We start from the raw sequence: 18,716 nt of genomic DNA, 5'->3' as shown, positions 1-18,716 counted from the left end.
TGTAGCTGGTGATTTTAAAGCAAATTTGTGGAAATGCTACTGAAGTTCTATCAACACATTGACTGTAGCACTCGCGCTGCTAAAACACTCGACCACCGCTACTCCAACTTCCGGGATACCTACAATGCTCTCCCCCGCCCTCCCTTCGGCAAATCTGATCATGACTCCATTTTGCTACTCCCTCCCTATAGGCAGATACAAAAAAAATTAAGTACCCGTGCTAAGGAGTATTCAACGCTGGTCTGACTTATTGGAATCCACGCTTCACATTTGTTTTGATTACGTGGACTGGGATATGTTCCGGGTAGCCTTCGAGAATAGCATTGACGAATACACTGAAATGGTTACTGAGTTTATCAGACTATTAAATCCTACCCTAACCAGAAACCATGGCTAGATGGCAGCGTTCACTCCAAAAAAAGGCACGAACCACCACATTTATCCACGGCAATTTGACTGGGAATATGGTTGAATACAAACATTGTAGTTATTCCCTCCGTAAGGCAATCAAACAGGCAAAATGTCAGTATAGAGACAAAGTGGAGTCGCAATTCAACTGCTTAGACATGAGACGTATGTGGCAGGGTCTACAGACAATCACGGACTACAAAGGGAAAATTTCCGGACATGCTAAACACCTCTTCGGCCTGCTTTGAGAATAACACAGTGCCACCGACGCGGCCCGCTACCAAGGACTGTGGGCTCTCCTCCGTGGCCGACGTGAGACATTTAAGCTTGTTAATCCTCGCAAGGCTGCCGGCCCAGACGGCATCCCTAGCTGCGTCCTTAGAGCATGCGCAGACCAGCTGGCTGGAGTGTTTACGGACATATTCAATCTCTCCCTATCCCAGTCTGTTGTCTCCACATGCAAGATGTCAACATGTCCACCATTGTTCCTGTTCCCAAGAAAGCAAAGGTAACAGAACTAAATGACTGTCGCCCCATAGCCCTCACTTCTGTCATCATGAAGTGCTTTGAGAGACAAGTCAAGTATCTTATCACCTCTGCCTTACCTGGCACCCTAGGCCCACTTCCATTTGCTTACCGTCCCAATAGATCCACATATGATGCAATCGCCATCGCACTGCACACTGCCCTATTCCATATGGACAAGAGGAATACCTATGTAACAATGCTGTTCATTGACTATAGCTCAGCACTCAACACCATAGTACCCTCCAAGCTCATCATTAGGCTCGAGGCCCTGGGTCTGAACCCCACCCTGTGCAACTGGGTCCTGGACTTCCTGACGGGTTGCCCCCAGGTGGTGAAGGTAGGAAACAACACCTCCACTTCACTGATCATCACCACTGGGGCCCCAAAAGGGTGCCAGTACTCCCTGTTCACCCATGACTGCGTGGCCATGCACGCCTCCAACTCAATCATCAAGTTTGCATACGACACCTCAGTATGCCTGATTACCAACAATGACGAGACAGCCTACAGGGAGGAGGTGAGAGCCATGGGAGTGTGGTGCCAGGAATATAGCCTCATACCCAACGTCAGCAAAACGAAGTACAAGCAACCACCCGAGCCACTGCCTGTTCATCCCGCTACCATCCAGAAGGCGAGGTCAGTACAGGTGCATCAAAGCTGGGACAGAGAGATTGAAAAACAGCTCAAGGCCATCAGATTGTTAAACAGCCACCACTAGCACAGAGAGATGGCTGCCTACCTACAGACTGGATGTCATAGGCCACTTTAATAAATGGAACACTAGTCACTTTAATAATGCCACTTTAAGAATGTTTACATATCACATTACTCATCTCATACAGTGCCTTGCAAAAGTCTTCATCCCGAGAGACAGAAAAAAGGCTTCTATCTCAAGGCCATCAGATTGTTAAACAGCCATCACTAGCACATTGGAGGCTGATGCCCTATACCCATAGACTTGTAATCACTGGCCATGATAATAATGGAACACGAGTCACTTTAATAATGTTGACATGTTTTGCATTACTCATGTGTATATACTGTATTCTGTTCTATTCTACTATATCTTAGTCTGTGCCGCTCTGACATTGCTCATTCAAATATTTATATATTCTTAATTCTATTGCTTTTCTTTAGATTTGAATCGATTAAGTCTATTGTGTGTGTGTTGTTGTGAAATTGTTAGAAATGACTTGTTAGATATTAGATATTTTAGATATTACTGCACTGTTGGAGCTAGAAACACAAGCATTTCGCTACACCCGCAATAGCATCTGCTCAACACATGTATGTGACAAATAATATTTGATTTAAACAAATTATGATGAACTTCACAGGGTAGTGGAAGTGCAAGGGGATGAGCCTGATGCTCCTTTCCAATAAATATTGAGGGTATTTTTCTGGTGACATGATCATTGATGCTTGTCTGCCATTTGACAGATAAAAAATAATCTTGATCTTTTGTCCTTAATAGTCTCATCATATAGGCTATATGTGCGCTCTAGCCTAAAGCACACCCTGCACCCACCAGTAGGGTTGAACATGCGATGGAAAGCCATTTAAGTTGTATTTGTTTATTCGGTACATGAGAATTTAACCGCAAAAGTTGTTGAGACGCACTATAACATCACGCACAGCATTTTATCTGCAACAAGTCAATTTGATGGTATCATATCTCTGGTGGGGAAAAGAGCATATTGTTTTTATGTAGATTTTTGAATATCTGTCTATATATCTATATGAAAATCTGTCACAAATTGTATGGAAACCTAGCTAGTGGTAAAGCACGTCATGCCTCAAAATTAAATAATCCCATTCTTAGGAGTTCAAGTGGTAGTGTGTGTGTCTCTACTGTGCATGGCATTGTTGCAGTGTGTGTAAGAGTGTTTTTGTTCTAACAGGGTGTGTGAGTTGCTCAGCTGGGAGTTTGAGATAACTGTGCACTGTGCAAAAGAGAGTTTTTAAAGTCCTGATTGTTGTTGTGTGAATAGAGGAGAGGATTTTTTAAGAAAAGCAGATATGAACAGGTAGACCGACAAAATAGATGACAAATATACTTAACAGAAAAGAGTGACGGAGAATTTGATTTTATCCGTTATCATCTAAAGCCTCTTCGACAATATTTTCACATGTACACTACCGGTCAAAAGTTTTAGAACACCTACTTATTCAAGGGTTTTTCTTAATTGTTTACAATTTTCTACATTGTAGAATAATCGTAAAGACATAAGTATGAAAGCATGAAAAAACATATGTTTTCTCATGCCCTCTTCACGACTGCCTTGGTGTGCTTGAACCATGCTAGTTTGTTGGTGATGTGGACGCCAAGGAACTTGAAGCTTTCAACTTGCTCCACTACAGCCCCGTCAATGAGAATGGGGGTGTGCTCGGTCCTCCTTTTCTAGGAGTCCACAATCATCTCCTTTGTCTTGATCATGTTGAGGGAGAGGTTGCCAGTCCTGGCACCACAAGGCCAGGTCTCTGACCTCCTCCCTCTGACCTCCTCCTCCCTCCCTCCTCGGTGATCAGACCTACCACTGTTGTGTCATCAGCAAACTTAATGATGGTGTTTGAGTCATGCCTGGCCGTGCAGTCATGAGTGAACAGGGAGTACAGGGGGGGACTGAGCACGATGGGCCTTCGTGTTGAGAATCAGCGTGGCGGATGTGGTATTACCTACCCTTACCACCTGGGGGCAGCCCGTCAGGAAGTCTAGGATCCAGTTGCAGAGGGAGGTGTTTAGTCCCATGGTCCTTAGTTCAGTGATGAGCTTTGAGTGCACTATGGTGTTGAACGCTGAGCTGTAGTCAATGAATAGCATTCTCACATAGTTGTTCCTTTTGTCCAGGTGGGAAAGGGCTGCGTGAAGTGCAATAGAGATTGCATCATCTGTGGATCTGTTGGTGCGGTATCCAAATTGAAGTGGGTCAAGGGCTTCTGGGATAATGGTGTTGATGTGGGCCATGACCAGTCTTTCAAAGCATTTCATGGCTACAGATGTTAGTGTTCTTGGGCACAGCGACTATGGTGGTCTGCTTGAAATGTGTTGGTATTACAGACTCGGACAGGGAGAAGTTGAAAATGTCAGTGAAGACACTTGCCAGTTGGTCAGCGCATGCTCACAGTACACGTCCTGGTAATCCGTCTGGCCCATCGGCCTTGTGAATGTTGACCTGTTTAAAGATCTTACTCACATCGGTTGCGGAGAGCGTGATCACACAGTCATTCGGACCAGCTGATGCTCTCATGCATGTTTCATTGTTACTTGCCTCAAAGCGAGCATAGAAATGATTTAGCTTGTCTGATAGGCTCGTGTCATTTGGCAGCTCTCAGTTGTACTTCCCTTTGTAGTCTAATAGTTTACAAGCCCTGCCACATCCGACGAGCTTCGGAGCCGGTGTAGTATGATTCAAACTTAGTCCTGTATTGATGCTTTGCCTGTTTAATGGCTGGTCGGAGGGCATAGTGGTATTTTGTATAAGCTTCTGAGTTAGAGTCCCGCTCCTTGAAAGCTCCTCTGCCCTTTAGTTTGGGGCGAATGTTGCCTGTAATCCATAGCTTCTGGTTGGGGTATGTACGTACAGTCACTGTGGGGACAACATCCTCGATGCACTAATTGATGAAGCCAATGACTGATGTGGTGTACTCCTCAATGCCATCGGAGGAATCCCGGAACATATTCCAGTCTGTGCTGCAAAACAGTCCTGTAGTTTAGCAACTGCTTCATCTGACCACTTTTTTTTAATAGACCGAGTCATTGGTGCTTCCTGCTTTAATTTTTGCTTGTAAACAGGAGTCAGGAGGATAGAGTTATGATCAGATTTGCCAAATGGAAGGCGAGGGATTGTGATTGCCTAGTCACTTTTACCCCTACCTACATGTACACATTACCTAAACTACTTGGTACCCCTGCACATTGACTCGATACCGGTGCTCCTTGTAGCCTTGTTATTTTATTGTGCTTCTATTTCCTTTTTTAAATTAGCACATTTTTTTAAAACTCTGAATTGTTGGGAAAGGGCATAAGTAAGCATTTCACAGTAATGTCTACACCTGTTGAATTCGGCGCATGTGACAAATACAATTTGATTTGAGCTAGCTAACGTCAGCTATGTTAGCGATAATGGTGAAAATGATTATCAATATTTACATAACCAGCAATCTATGGCCTAGCTTACCTCTATACTCACCATCAGTGGGGACCAACAAACTATTCCTCATGAAAGGGTCCTTCGGCACGGCATGCAAACCACAGTTAGTCAATCCGTATAGGGCTTTTCAGTCTCAAATGGCTGTAACCTTTGAAATTGTTGGGGGCGATGAAACAACAGAGCCCCATTCAATGAAGGGAAGCGAAGTGGGCAGAGGGGAGATTTGAACGTGGAGCTTGGCAAAAGGGGGCATGATTTGTTGACATAATTGTAATCCATCTACTCGTTGTTACACACAGAGGTTCCAAATTCCATTTTAGACCAGACTTACTTTATGATCAAAATAATAATTTTGACACTTTGTATTCCATTTTGACACTAGAATAAACGTTTCGGTGTTTAGGGGCAGTCACTCTCTTTAACCTGACTTTCCATTGCAACCAATTCATTTCCAGATTGACTGAGTAAATCTCTTTAACCTGCGTGGTATCACTTAAACATGGATATGAGGGTATGTGTTCTGTTTGACAGGATATTCAGACAATTCTCAGAAAGACTGGCAACTAAATGACAGAAACTTGCCTTGCTTAACATTACAGAACTGGAATGTTGCACCTGATCCCCCTGAAGTAAATGAGAACACACACACACACACACACACACACACGCACACACACACGCACACGCGCACACAGTTTCGGGTTGGGTCCCTGGGATTGGAAGTTAAAATCTTAAATACTGATAATAAAAGAGCATTCCATAAGAAAACTATATCCTTTATAGTAGGTACTGTATGTTTCCATCCAATTGACATCTGATTTTTATGCGAATATTCAAAACATTTGCCTAAAGAAAATGTGCATTTTCCCAACAGACCTGTGTTTCCACCAAGCTGACTTGTTCCAGATGACAATCCGTGTGCGATGACGTAGTGCACACAAATGTACTTTTTCCACTGAAGTTTTCATGTATCGAATAAAAATCTAGTTTGATGTGTTTACATCGTATTTACAACTATACCAACAGTTTTGTCTTGGCAAGTGCACTCTAGCCAACGACTCACAGATGCTGTGCAGCTAGTCTACATGATGAGGTTATTATGGATAAGAGCAAGAATCATTTTGTATTTGTCCAACGGCAGTCAAGTATTGATCATCATGTCACCAGAATAAGACCCTTGATATTTATTGGAAAGGAGCATCAAGCTCATCACCTTGCACTGTGAAGTCATAACTTATTTCATTTGTAGTTCATCTGCATGGTTTCCCGAGTCGTAGTGAGAGGACCACACACCATATCGTTGTGTGACTCTAAGTTTACATCAATATGATTGTTATTATATCAAAATTTACGCATAAAGGTGTTTCTACCTCCATTTCTCCCATAATTAATTTTACAGACTAAGATCCCACCATGTCGCACAAACTAATTCTGTCGGCATTTATACATTTTTTTATCCAATGAATAAGCTTAACTTCAGTTTCTCCCATTTCTCTATTTCCCTCTTCCCTACATCAGTAGGGGATGGTTGGGAGATGGAGAGATACTGTTTGTGTGGGGAAGGGGGGCTGTAAAAGTCGACCATCTTATAATTGGCTCTTTGATGGAAGGGAAAGGGGGGATATCCTATACCCCAAGCTTATGAATAGGCCTGGGTTTTTTCTCACACTGAAATATACCGTAGCCTCTGAAACCAGGGACAGGCTTTCAACAATAGCTCATTGTAGAGTGAAGAGACACTTTCCAGTACACTGTACACTCTAGAATAATCAGCCCCTGTCCCCAAAGCCTTTTCCACCTCCTTTCACTCTCTCGGTCACAGACACGCACATTCCAGACTTTTTTTTAATGAAATCATGTGAATGTGTTCATGCGTAAATGTGTTATTCCACTCCAAATGTAGGGCAAACAGGGCCTCATACGCTGTTGATTTGCTATTATTTTTGCACAGAATAACTGGTTCCGTGTTTACATTGACCAAGCTCCAACATAAGACGACTTGATTCGCCTTAAGTTCTGAGCAACTGAGAAAACACATTAGTCTGGAAGTTTACCCAGATAATGTGGAGAAATTGATTAAGAAATTGTCCTTTTTCATAATGTGTAAATGAAAAAGAAAAGAAAAAGAGGATGGAAAAACAAAAGGAACATTCTCTGAAGTGGAAGTTTCTTGCTGCCAAGTCTCACACACGCCAAAGGCATTCTCTTGAAAAGACCGTTAGTCTCCTTCCTCCGGAGAAGGAAATCTGCCCAGCCAGTCTGTGTTTTCCTGCAAACATAGCAACTGACCAATGAAAACGCTGAGAGGGGCTGACTGTAATCCACCACTCATGTGACTACTGAATGATTTACCGAGAATGGCCCCTCCTTCCTTCACCTGCCCCTCCCCACTGACGTGATTCACTGGGCTGCCGGGGGAGGGAAGGATTTTGTAACACAGAAACTGGGAAGTGCCTTAGCGGGGCAGTCCGGTTCAGGCAGCCCTAAGAGAAGGAGTGAGAGCGATAAAGAGCGAGTATGTCTGACAGGTGGTTAAGTCTCCCACATTGCTGTGCTCTGAAATGTCATAGTTTGGGGAGATAAGAATAAGCCATCACGTCGTAGTAGGAGCAACGGCAGCACTGAGAGCTGTATCAGAAACGGCACCATGAAGGGCCAGGTAGTAAATGGCTTCCAGGCTGAGATTGGACCCTTGGACTGGAGCCACGGCACTGGGATGCCCCCTCGGAGGGGCAAGAGTATGGAAGAGTTAGGGAATTGTGGCTGTGACAGGGAGAGGATGGTCCGTCTGCAACAGCAACAACAGTTCCAGCAGAAGCAGCAACAGGTGGTTGGATACCACGGTTATAAGCTAGCTCCAGTGCCAGTGCTGGCCCCTGAACCGGTGGCAGCTCCAAGGTCTATGCCAACTCCTTGGGACTACCAGACCAACCTGAGGCAGGGGAATGCCGGTCGGCAGGCCAGCTGGGAGTATGAGGACTATGACAGAGTGCCCTATAGAGACACAAGGCCTCAAAGCAAGGGCCTTTATTTCCGCTCCGCCTCAGATAATGGCCACCTGGAACCCAGGAGAGTGCAAGAGTGGTCTGGTAACCATTGCTTCTACCCAGGCCCGGAGGACCACAACTACCAGGAGCACAACCGAGAGACACAAATCAAGGATTACAGGGATGTCCACAGAAGTCGGGTGCAGTATGACATAGACAGGGACAAATATGACCACAAAGAGGAGGAGTATCCCTACAAACAGTGTGACCTCTATAAAGAGAGAGACGGGGACCACTATGACTGCAAAAAACAGGACTATTGGGACCTGGGAAAAGAGTTTTATCAAGAACATGACCGTTATGATCGCAAAGAGTCAGACCAGTACGATCACACAGACCGGTACAACCCTGGGGATATAGGCCACCATGACCGCAAAGATGGTGACCAGTACGACCTTAAAGATCAGGAATATTTTGACCGCCGGAGACCGATCAAGAATGACCACACAGAAAATGATTATTTGGACTACAGACAAGACGATAGGAAAGAGGACCACTACGTAAAATACCACTTGGTTCGCAGGGAGGATTATTATGACCGTAAAGAGAAGACCCATTATGAGCGCAGAGAAAATTACCACTATGACCAAAAGGATAAGGACCACTATTTGCTTAAAAAGAGTGATAGTTATGACCGCAAGAAAAAGGACCACTACAACTACAAAGGAAATGACCACTGTGATCACAAGGAAAAGGACCACTATGATCGTAAGGACGAAGACCATTACAGGGATTTGCGATCATTATCTATGGACTCCAGGTATGAGGAATACCCCGGCAGTGGGAAGCACTGTGAAGAATGGTTTGAGGACCAGTACCACAATCAGCCCGAACGGGAGCGACGGTCCTACGACCGTCACTTGTGCCACAACAAGGACAGTGAAAATGGGTCCCAACTGGATTCTGGTAGCCTCATGGGGACCGTGAACCACCCCAGGCGGGCACGTAAGCCCCTCTACATGGGCTCCCTTGACCGTAACAGTTTCTACAGGAAGACCGCCCCCAGCGCTCTGCGGAGGTCAGAGTTTGCCATCAACAGTAAGCTGAAACAAGGTAAACATCTTTGTGCTGGGAAGGATTCAGGTATGTAAAGTAGGCAGAGGCTAGAACATGGGGTTATAGGAAGTTTTCCTCTTTATTGCTGATCTAGGATCAGCTTTCCTGACACCAATCCATTGAGCGCTTACAAAATAAAAAACATATTTTTGGGGAGCAACCCAGCCGCCCAGCAACAACGAGTCACCAGTTCATTTCCACTCACGGTCGGATCATATGAACATTTCACCAAGATTGAATTGTAAGCCACGATTGTAATGTGAAGTGTGCTGTATTTTCCAAAGTCTCAACCTCAGACAAATGACCTTTAGTTGCACTTACAATGGACGTCTAAAGTGTTGTGACCTCATTTATTAAAACGTTTTATACGTACAAAATATACCCCAAAACGAGCGTGCAATAGTTTTCACTCATTTATAATAACTGACACTTGACGTTAGAATGTTCTTACCCCCACGCAAACTTTAGACCATCCTACAAAATAAATAGAGATACTATTCGTCCCATCTCTTATTTAATTGTACCTACTTCATCGTAGTAAATAGAAAAGCTATTTCAAGTGTTTTGCTCTATATGATCCGTCCCGTTTTTATACCTACACATTCTCTTCAGAAATGGCAGATATTTAGTAGGCAACTTTTATAAATGAGGCCACGGTGCTCACTCACTCTCCAGGCATGTGTGTGTCAGACATAGTCTGAGGCTTATAGCGCGTGGTGGTTTCGCCTATTGTCTTAGGAAGGTGAACCTGAAAGTATTTTAGGGCGTAGGAACCAGTGAAGCAGGTTATGTTTGTTCTTGGTTTTTGTTGGCTCCTTTTCTGTGTCTGTACTCTCTCTCTCTGTGTCTGTCTCTCTCTCTGTGTCTCTCTCTCTCTCTGTGTCTCTCTCTCTCTCTGTGTCTCTCTCTCTCTCTGTGTCTCTCTCTCTCTCTGTGTCTCTCTCTCTCTGTGTGTGTCTGTCTCTCTCTGTGTGTGTCTGTCTCTCTGTGTGTGTGTGTGTCTGTCTCTCTGTGTGTGTGTCTGTCTCTCTCTCTGTGTCTGTCTCTCTCTCTGTGTCTGTCTCTCTCTCTCTGTGTATGTCTCTCTCTCTCTGTGTCTGTCTCTCTCTCTCTCTGTGTCTGTCTCTCTCTCTCTCTGTGTCTCTCTCTCTCTCTGTGTCTGTCTCTCTCTGTGTGTGTGTCTGTCTCTCTGTGTGTGTGTGTCTGTCTCTCTCTGTGTGTGTGTCTGTCTCTCTCTGTGTGTGTGTCTGTCTCTCTCTGTGTGTGTCTGTCTCTCTCTGTGTGTGTGTCTGTCTCTCTCTGTGTGTGTGTCTGTCTCTCTCTGTGTGTGTCTGTCTCTCTCTGTGTGTGTCTGTCTCTCTCTGTCTGTGTCTGTCTCTCTCTCTCTGTGTCTGTCTCTCTCTCTCTGTGTCTGTCTCTCTCTCTCTGTGTCTGTCTCTCTCTCTCTGTGTCTGTCTCTCTCTCTCTGTGTCTGTCTCTCTCTCTCTGTGTCTGTCTCTCTCTCTCTGTGTCTGTCTCTCTGTGTGTGTGTGTGTGTGTCTGTCTCTCTGTGTGTGTGTCTGTCTCTCTCTGTGTGTGTCTGTCTCTCTCTGTGTGTGTCTCTATCTTCAAATCTGCACAGAAGTAGTGGCATTTGTCATCGGTCTCTTGCTCAGGTGTTTGACATGACTCATTCCATTGCTGTCTTAAAGGGATAGTTCACCTAAATGACTAAATTGCATATTGGTTTCCGTACTCTGTAATGAGGTTATAGACGACGTAAGACACCAATCCATGCTTTGTTTTTGTTACCTGGCCACTGTTTCCAAAGGCACAAATCCAATGCAAGTTATGGATACCAATATTAGCATTTTTCACACTTCATTTGTCGTATGGGTGAACTACCCATTTAATGGTGGGGCTGGTCTTAGACGCTCTGTCAAAGTAGGACTTTGTCCTGGCTGGATGGAATGTCTTTGGCAGGTGTTAAGCACCGCAGATTACCATTGTATCACCATTCAGGTGAACTGAGTGAGTATTTGTGTGTGCATGCCTAAATATGTCAGAGAAAGAAGAGAGCACTTCTCCTCAGGAGTTCGCTTCTTAGGACAAGCATGTGAAGCACCCTAGTGCTCAACACAGCCTGGGACCAGACAGAACTCACTACCTACTCTCCCCCCCAAACACACACACTGACCATGCTTCCAACCAGTAATCCCTAACGTCAACAAAGTGAGAAGGAAGAGAAGGTAGTGACTTCTGTCTGGTCCCAGGCTGTTTTGAACACTAGGGTGACTCCTCCACAGAGGGACTGAATTTCAAGTAGCGTGTACCAAGAGTGTGCGTGCGTGTTGGTCTGTGGAGGTGCCTGTTGCTGGTCTCCGTAGTAATCCATGCGCAGCAGCTGCTGATGGGCAGATGGGGGATTAATCAGAAACTCCTTAGACAACATTCTCACAACATTCTCACAACATTCTGTCGAGGGGCCAGCCTGGCAGACAAATACCCCAGGTCTCGAGCCGAGGAGGGAATTAGCCAGCTAATGTAGGTCAGAAACACTGCACAAGCTCTCTGACACAAACACTGACATCTGGTCTCTCTCTCACACACACACGTATTCCTGTTACATGTATTTGAAATAACTTCACTATCTGCTGGCACATTCCCTCATTTGTTTTTACACAAATCAACAAGCTAGTTAGCACATTATCTTGTGAAACTGTTGAAGTAGCTAGCAAGCGATAAGATTTTCCAAATAACAGACTATAATGTCTTCTACAGTGGCACTTACTTTGCAATGTGCAGAATACAATCACTCATCGGGGGAGATTTCTTCTCAACAGCTGATCTGCACTCATTTTTGAGAATTGATACAAAAGTTTTGTATCGCTACGAAGCTTAGCTCTCCACTTGATTTATTTTGACTTATTCTGATAATATATATATATATATATTTATTTATTTATTTATATTTAATATATATATATATATATATATTATCACCTACTGTTTGTACATGTATTTTTATGTTAGGGTGTGAGGCGAACCAAGGCCCGTAGATCTCTGGGGCAGCTTGGGGCACTTAAAAAAAAAAAAAATCTTAAGTTTTGCAATACTCTGATGTTGATTGTCTCTGATTTTTACAGTGTTCTGAAGTTCAATTTACCATAGGAATCAAAATCTATATCAGTGTATCGCAAGAGGAATATTGCGGTGTTTCTCAAACTTCTCAATACAGGTTTTGATTGAACAGGACCTGGTATTTGTAATTTCATTTGATGAACTAGAGCAAATCAATTGTCTTTTATCTCATCAATGGGAAGAGGGGTCATAAGAAATTGAGTTTGACTTAACTTATGCAAGGATTAAACATTTTGGTTCCACCTCGAATTCTAAATCCTTTGAACTTCAATTCAAACTTCTACATCTAACTTGGAAATTAGACTGTTAAAACTAATGTCATTTCATTTGACCTTCCATAATTGTTGTGTTATCAGTGCGTAAAATGATTGGCACCAGCATACTTTATTTACTGCAAGTACTTTGCTCAATGAAAGTAACAGTGCATGTTTTGAAAGAAACCCCAGTGGTCTGAAGTGAATTTGTGAGTGGATAGAAGTACTTTGCTCAATGAAAGTAACTTCGCAGTGCATGTTTTGAAAGAAACCACAGTGGTCTGAAGTGAATTTGTGAGTGGATAGAAGTACTTTGCTCAATGAAAGTAACTTCGCAGTGCATGTTTTGAAAGAAACCACAGTGGTCTGAAGTGAATTCGTGAGTGGATAGAAGAAACACTGGTGCAACTCAGGCTTGGGTATGTGAATGCCCCTGCACCCGACTTCAGAGACACCCAACAGCATTTGTAGTTTACAGTAGGGTTAACTAGAGAGACAAAATTGACCTTTAAGCTGTTGGAGTAAACAGAGGTATCCTACTATCCAACATGTGGAGTGTCTTCCTTTCCTGTGGCCCATCTCACTGCTTGCTGAAACCAGTGTGGTGGAATTTTAATTATACTGTGGGCTCGAAGGAGTTTGTTTTACTTTCCCAGCTCTTGTGAACTTGTAGGGTCCATAATTACCAACTCTTGCTTACACCTTTTGGAACCAATATGAACCTTTTGGAACAAATATGAACCTTTTGGAACAAATATGCTTGCTGTTAGTCACTTCCGGGAACAAATAAATCAACCAATGAAAGAAGTAGACGCTAATAACACACCAACCAATGGAATTTCCCAAAATAGGTCAACTTGTGTTAAAAATAAGTGTAAAAAAGGGGCATGGAAATACAGTTGAAGTTGGAAGTTTACATACACTTAGGTTGGAGTCATTAAAACTAATTTTTCAACCACTCCACACATTTCTTGTTAACAAACTATAGTTTTGGCAAATCGGTTAGGACATCTACTTTGTGCATGACACAAGTAATTTTTCCAACATTTGTTTACATACAGATTATTTCACTTATAATTCACTGTATCACAATTCCAGTGGGCCAGAAGTTTACATACACTAAGCTTGGAAAATTCCAGAAAATTATGTCATGGCTTTAGAAGCTTCTGATAGACCAATTGACATCATTTGAGTCAATTGGAGGTGTACCTGTGGATGTATTTCAAGGCCTACCTTCAAACTCAGTGCCTCTTTGCTTGACATCATGGGAATATCAAAATAAATCAGCCAAGACCTCAGAAAAAAAAGTGTAGACCTCCACATGTCTGAAGCACGGGGGTGGCAGCATCATGTTGTGGGGGTGCTTTGCTGCAGGGGGGACTGATGCACTTAACAAAATAGATGGCATCATGAGGAAAGGAAAATTGTGAATATATTGACGCAACATATCAAGACTTCAATCAGGAAGTTAAGATTGGTCGTAAATGGGTCTTCCAAATGGACAATGACCCAAGCATACTTCCAAAGTTGTGGCAAAATGGCTTACGGACAACAAAGTCAAGTTATTGGAGTGGCCATCACAAAGCCCTGACCTCAATCCTATAGAAAATTTGTGGGCAGAACTGAAAAAGCATGTGCGAGCAAGGAGGCTACAAACCTGACTCAGATACGCCAGCTCTGTTAGGAGGAATGGGCCAAAATTCACCCAATTTATTGTGGGAAGCTTGTGGAAGGCTACCCGAAAAGGCAATGTTACCAAATACTAATTGGTTGTATGTAAACTTCTGACCCACTGGGAATGTGATGAAATAAATAAAAGCTTAAATAAATCATTCTCTCTACTATTATTCTTACATTTCACATTCTTCATTTATAAAGTGGTGATCCTAACTGACCTAAAATGGGGAATATTTACCAGGATTAAATGTCAGGATTTGTGAAAAACTGAGTTTAAATGCATTTGGCTAAGGTGTATGTAAACTTCCGACTTCAACTGTATATGGGCAACTTTAATGTATTGTGAGTTTCAGAATAGGAACAAGATAAGATTATATTCACTGGCACACATTCAGGGGAAGAATAGGCTCCACAAAGTCAGGATAGAGATTCAGCGGTTTGTATGATCAATTTTTGTATATCTTTTTTTTATGTTTATACCTTAGTTCATGCAAGCCACAGACTGATAGACTATTTTAAAGAGAAGAAATGTACATGCTTAATTTTGGCATTGTGACTAGACTTGTACACCTTTTTTCCCTTCAGCTTTTTTACTCTGTTTCACAATCTATAATTCCGTTCCAGCGAAGCCGCTCCCCACACTCCAAAGCTTGGCTTGACTATAAGAGGCCCCCATGCTATTATGGTTGCCACAGCAACAGGGCGTTGTTGGGTGAACTTTGAGCACACAGCGCTTATTGTGCGCAACCTTCAACTTCACATTGAAACACAAACTCAGCAGGTGACCTCTCGGCCGTGTTGCATGTACCACATAAAACATGACTCTGGAATTCACAGATCACATTTATCAGAAAAAATGTTTGACTACATTTACCCCCAACAACATTTTTTTGTCTCAAATGAGTATGTCATACAATGTTGCCAACTAATTTCTCTCTGTTATTTATCATTTAAATGTTGATGTGAGACACATGCTGCAAGTTCCTTATAACAGTTACACACAGACGGTGAGAGAAAAGAGTGGGAGAGAGAGAGAAATGTGGGACCTGTTTCAGCTCCTCAAGATGGTATTCAGCCTGTTGGGGGCGTAGTTGTGTCAGTTATTAGGCCTAGTTCTGATTTAATACGCAGAGCCTGGCTTGCAAATCAGACTGGACCAGGCGTGTGTGTCAGAAGGGGAGTGTTGTGAGTGTTCATGTTGGCCCTGTCCAGAAACCACGCCTTCTCCCTAGACAGTGGGTCTGTATTTGAAAACATTACACACCGTCAAATCCTTGCTTCCTCTGTCCTTGTTTTTTTGCATTCCTCACCTCCCGTCTTTCCCACTTTGAGAGGAGAGGACTGGAGAAAACAAGGATCAAGGAAGCAAGGACGATTGTTTTCAGATACAGCCTTGTTGCGTGTGTTCATGCAGTTATACAGATCTTACATACCCACGCACATCATGTGCATACACTTGACCCAAAATGACCCCTAGCCCCTACTACACCCAGTCTCTCATGTAGATCTGTGAAGATTGGATAGATGTTTAATATACATATATATATATATAGATTGGATAGATGTATACTATATATATATAGGTGTTTAATATGTATATCTAGATTGGATAGATGTATACTATATATATATAGATGTTTAATATGTATATATAGATTGGATAGATGTATAATATATATATATAGATTGGATAGATGTCTAATTAATATATATAGATAGATAGATAGATATATATATATCAAATTGTATTTGTCACATACACATGGTTAGCAGATTTTAATGTGAGTGTAGCGAAATGTTTGTGCTTCTAGTTCCGACAATGCTGTAATAACCAACAAGTAATCTAACCTAACAATTCCACAACTACTACCTTATAGACACAAGTGTAAAGGGATAAAGAATATGTACATAAAGATATATGAATGAGTGATGAGTACAGAACGGCATAGGCAAGATGCAGTAGATGGTATCGAGTACAGTATATACATATGAGATGAGTAATGTAGGGTATATAAACATAAAGTGGCATTGTTTAAAGTGGCTTGTGATACATGTATTACATAAAGATGGCAAGATGCAGTAGATGATATAGTGTACAGTATATACATATACATATGAGATGAGTAATGTAGGGTATGTAAACATTATATTAAGTGGCATTGTTTAAAGTGGATAGTTATACATTTTTTACATCAATTTCCATTATTAAAGCGGCTGGAGTTGAGTCAGTATGTTGGCAGCAGCCACTCAATGTTAGTGGCGGCTGTTTAACAGTCTGATGGCCTTGAGATAGAAGCTGTTTTTCAACGCTGTCTGTGTGGGTGGACCAATTCAGTTTTTCTGTGATGTGTACGCCTAGGAACTTGAAACTTACTACCCTCTCCACTACTGTCCCATCGATGTGGGTAGGGGGGTGCTCCCTCTGCTGTTTCCTGAAGTCCACAATCATCTCCTTTGTTTTGTTGACTGAGTGTGAGGTTATTTTCCTGACACCACACTCCAAGGACCCTCACCTCCTCCCTGTAGGCCGTCTCGTCGTTGTTGGTAATCAAGCCTACCACTTTAGTGTCGTCTGCAAACTTGATGATTGAATTGGAGGTGTGCATGGCCACGCAGTCGTGGGTGAACAGGGAGTACAGGAGAGGGCTCAGAACGCACCCTTGTGGGGCCCCAGTGTTGAGGATCAGCGGGGTATAGATGTTGTTACCTACCCTCACCACCTGGGGTGGCCCGTCAGGAAGTCCAGTACCCAGTTGCACAGGGCGGGGTCGAGACCCAGGGTCTCGAGCTTGATGACGAGTTTGGAGGGTACTATGGTGTTGAATGCTGAGTTGTAGTCGATGAACAGCATTCTCACATAGGTATTCCTCTTGTCCAGATGGGTTAGGGCAGTGTGCAGTGTGGTTGCGATTGTGTCGTCTGTGGACCTATTGGGACGGTAAGCAAATTGGAGTGGGTCTAGGGTGTCAGGTAGGGTGGAGGTGATATGGTCCTTGACTAGTCTCTCAAAGCACTTCATGATGACGGAAGTGAGTGCTATGGGGCAGTAGTCGTTTAGCTCACATACCTTAGCTTTCTTGGGAACAGGAACACTGGTGGACCTCTTGAAGCATGTTGGAACAGCAGACTGGGATAAGGATTGATTGAATATGTCCGTAAACACACCAGCCAGCTGGTCTGCGCATGCTCTGGGGAGGCGGCTGAGGATGCCGTCTGGGCCTGCAGCCTTGCGAGGATTAACACGTTTAAATGTTTTACTCACGTCGGCTACAGTGAAGGAGAGCCCCCAGGTTTTGGTAGCGGGGCGTGTCAGTGGCACTGTATTGTCCTCAAAGCGAGCCAGAGTTATTTAGCCTGTCTGGGAGCAAGACATCATGGTCTGCGACGGGGCTGGTTTTCTTTTTGTAATCTGTGATTGACTGTAGACCCTGCCACATACCTCTTGTGTCTGAGCCGTTGAATTGCGACTCTACTTTGTCTCTATACTGACACTTAGCTTGTTTGATATAGATTGGATAGATGTATAATATATAGATTGGATAGATATATATCTCATTCATATTTATATATATATATATATATATATAGAGATTGGATATGTGTAGCTTGTTTGATATAGATTGGATAGTTGTATAATATATAGATTGGATATGTGTGTAATATATATATATATATAGATTGGATATGTGTAGCGTGTTTGATATAGATTGGATATGTGGGTATATATATATATATATATATATATATATATATATATATATATATATACAGTGGGGCAAAAAAGTATTTAGTCAGCCACCAATTGTGCAAGTTCTCCCACTTAAAAAGAGGCCTGTAATTGTAGGAATAACATTGTAGGATTTTTTTATTGAATGTGTTTGCAAATTATGGTGTAAAACAAGTATTTGGTCAATAACAAAAGTTTATCTCAATACTTTGTTATATACCCTTTGTTGGCAATGACAGAGGTCAAACGTTTTCTGTAAGTCTTCACAAGGTTTTCACACACTGTTGCTGGTATTTTGGCCCATTCCTCCATGCAGATCTCCTCTAGAGCAGTGATGTTTTGGGGCTGTTGCTGGGCTACACGGACTTTCAACTCCCTCCAAAGATGTTCTATGGGGTTGAGATCTGGGGTCTGGCTAGGCCACTCCAGGACCTTGAAATGCTAAGCCACTCCTTCGTTGCCCGGGCAGTGTGTTTGGGATCATTGTCATGCTGAAAGACCCAGCCACGTTTCATCTTCAATGCCCTTGCTGATGGAAGGAGGTTTTCACTCAAAATCTCACGATACATGGCCCCATTCATTCTTTCCTTTACACGGATCAGTCGTCCTGGTCCCTTTGCAGAAAAACAGCCCCAAAGCATGATGTTTCCACCCCCATGCTTCACAGTAGGTATGGTGTTCTTTGGATGCAACTCAGCATCCTTTGTCCTCCAAACACGACGAGTTGAGTTTTTACCAAAAAGTTATA

General features: G+C 42.9%; 1 protein-coding gene across 3 annotated transcripts in view; it reads left to right on the top strand.

Annotated features, from left to right (window-relative positions):
- Window positions 1-18,716, top strand: part of dnmbp (dynamin binding protein) — a 117,945-nt gene that overhangs the window by 64,378 nt on the left and 34,851 nt on the right. Inside the window, exon 1 of one of the 3 annotated variants that reach the window (XM_035734847.2) lies at window positions 7,554-9,187. The exons of the other annotated variants lie outside the window; for them this stretch is intronic. Coding sequence (XP_035590740.1) covers window positions 7,735-9,187 — 1,453 coding nt within the window. The 5' untranslated portion in view covers window positions 7,554-7,734. Of the gene's footprint in view, window positions 1-7,553; window positions 9,188-18,716 lie in introns of those variants that run through there. 3 annotated transcript variants of the gene reach the window in all.

This window comes from Oncorhynchus keta, chromosome 24 (genome assembly GCF_023373465.1).
Source record: "Oncorhynchus keta strain PuntledgeMale-10-30-2019 chromosome 24, Oket_V2, whole genome shotgun sequence".
Classification (NCBI taxonomy): Eukaryota; Metazoa; Chordata; class Actinopteri; order Salmoniformes; family Salmonidae; genus Oncorhynchus; species Oncorhynchus keta.
The sequence above is the reverse complement of the archived record's forward strand: the minus strand, read 5'-3'. Positions and strand labels throughout refer to the sequence as shown.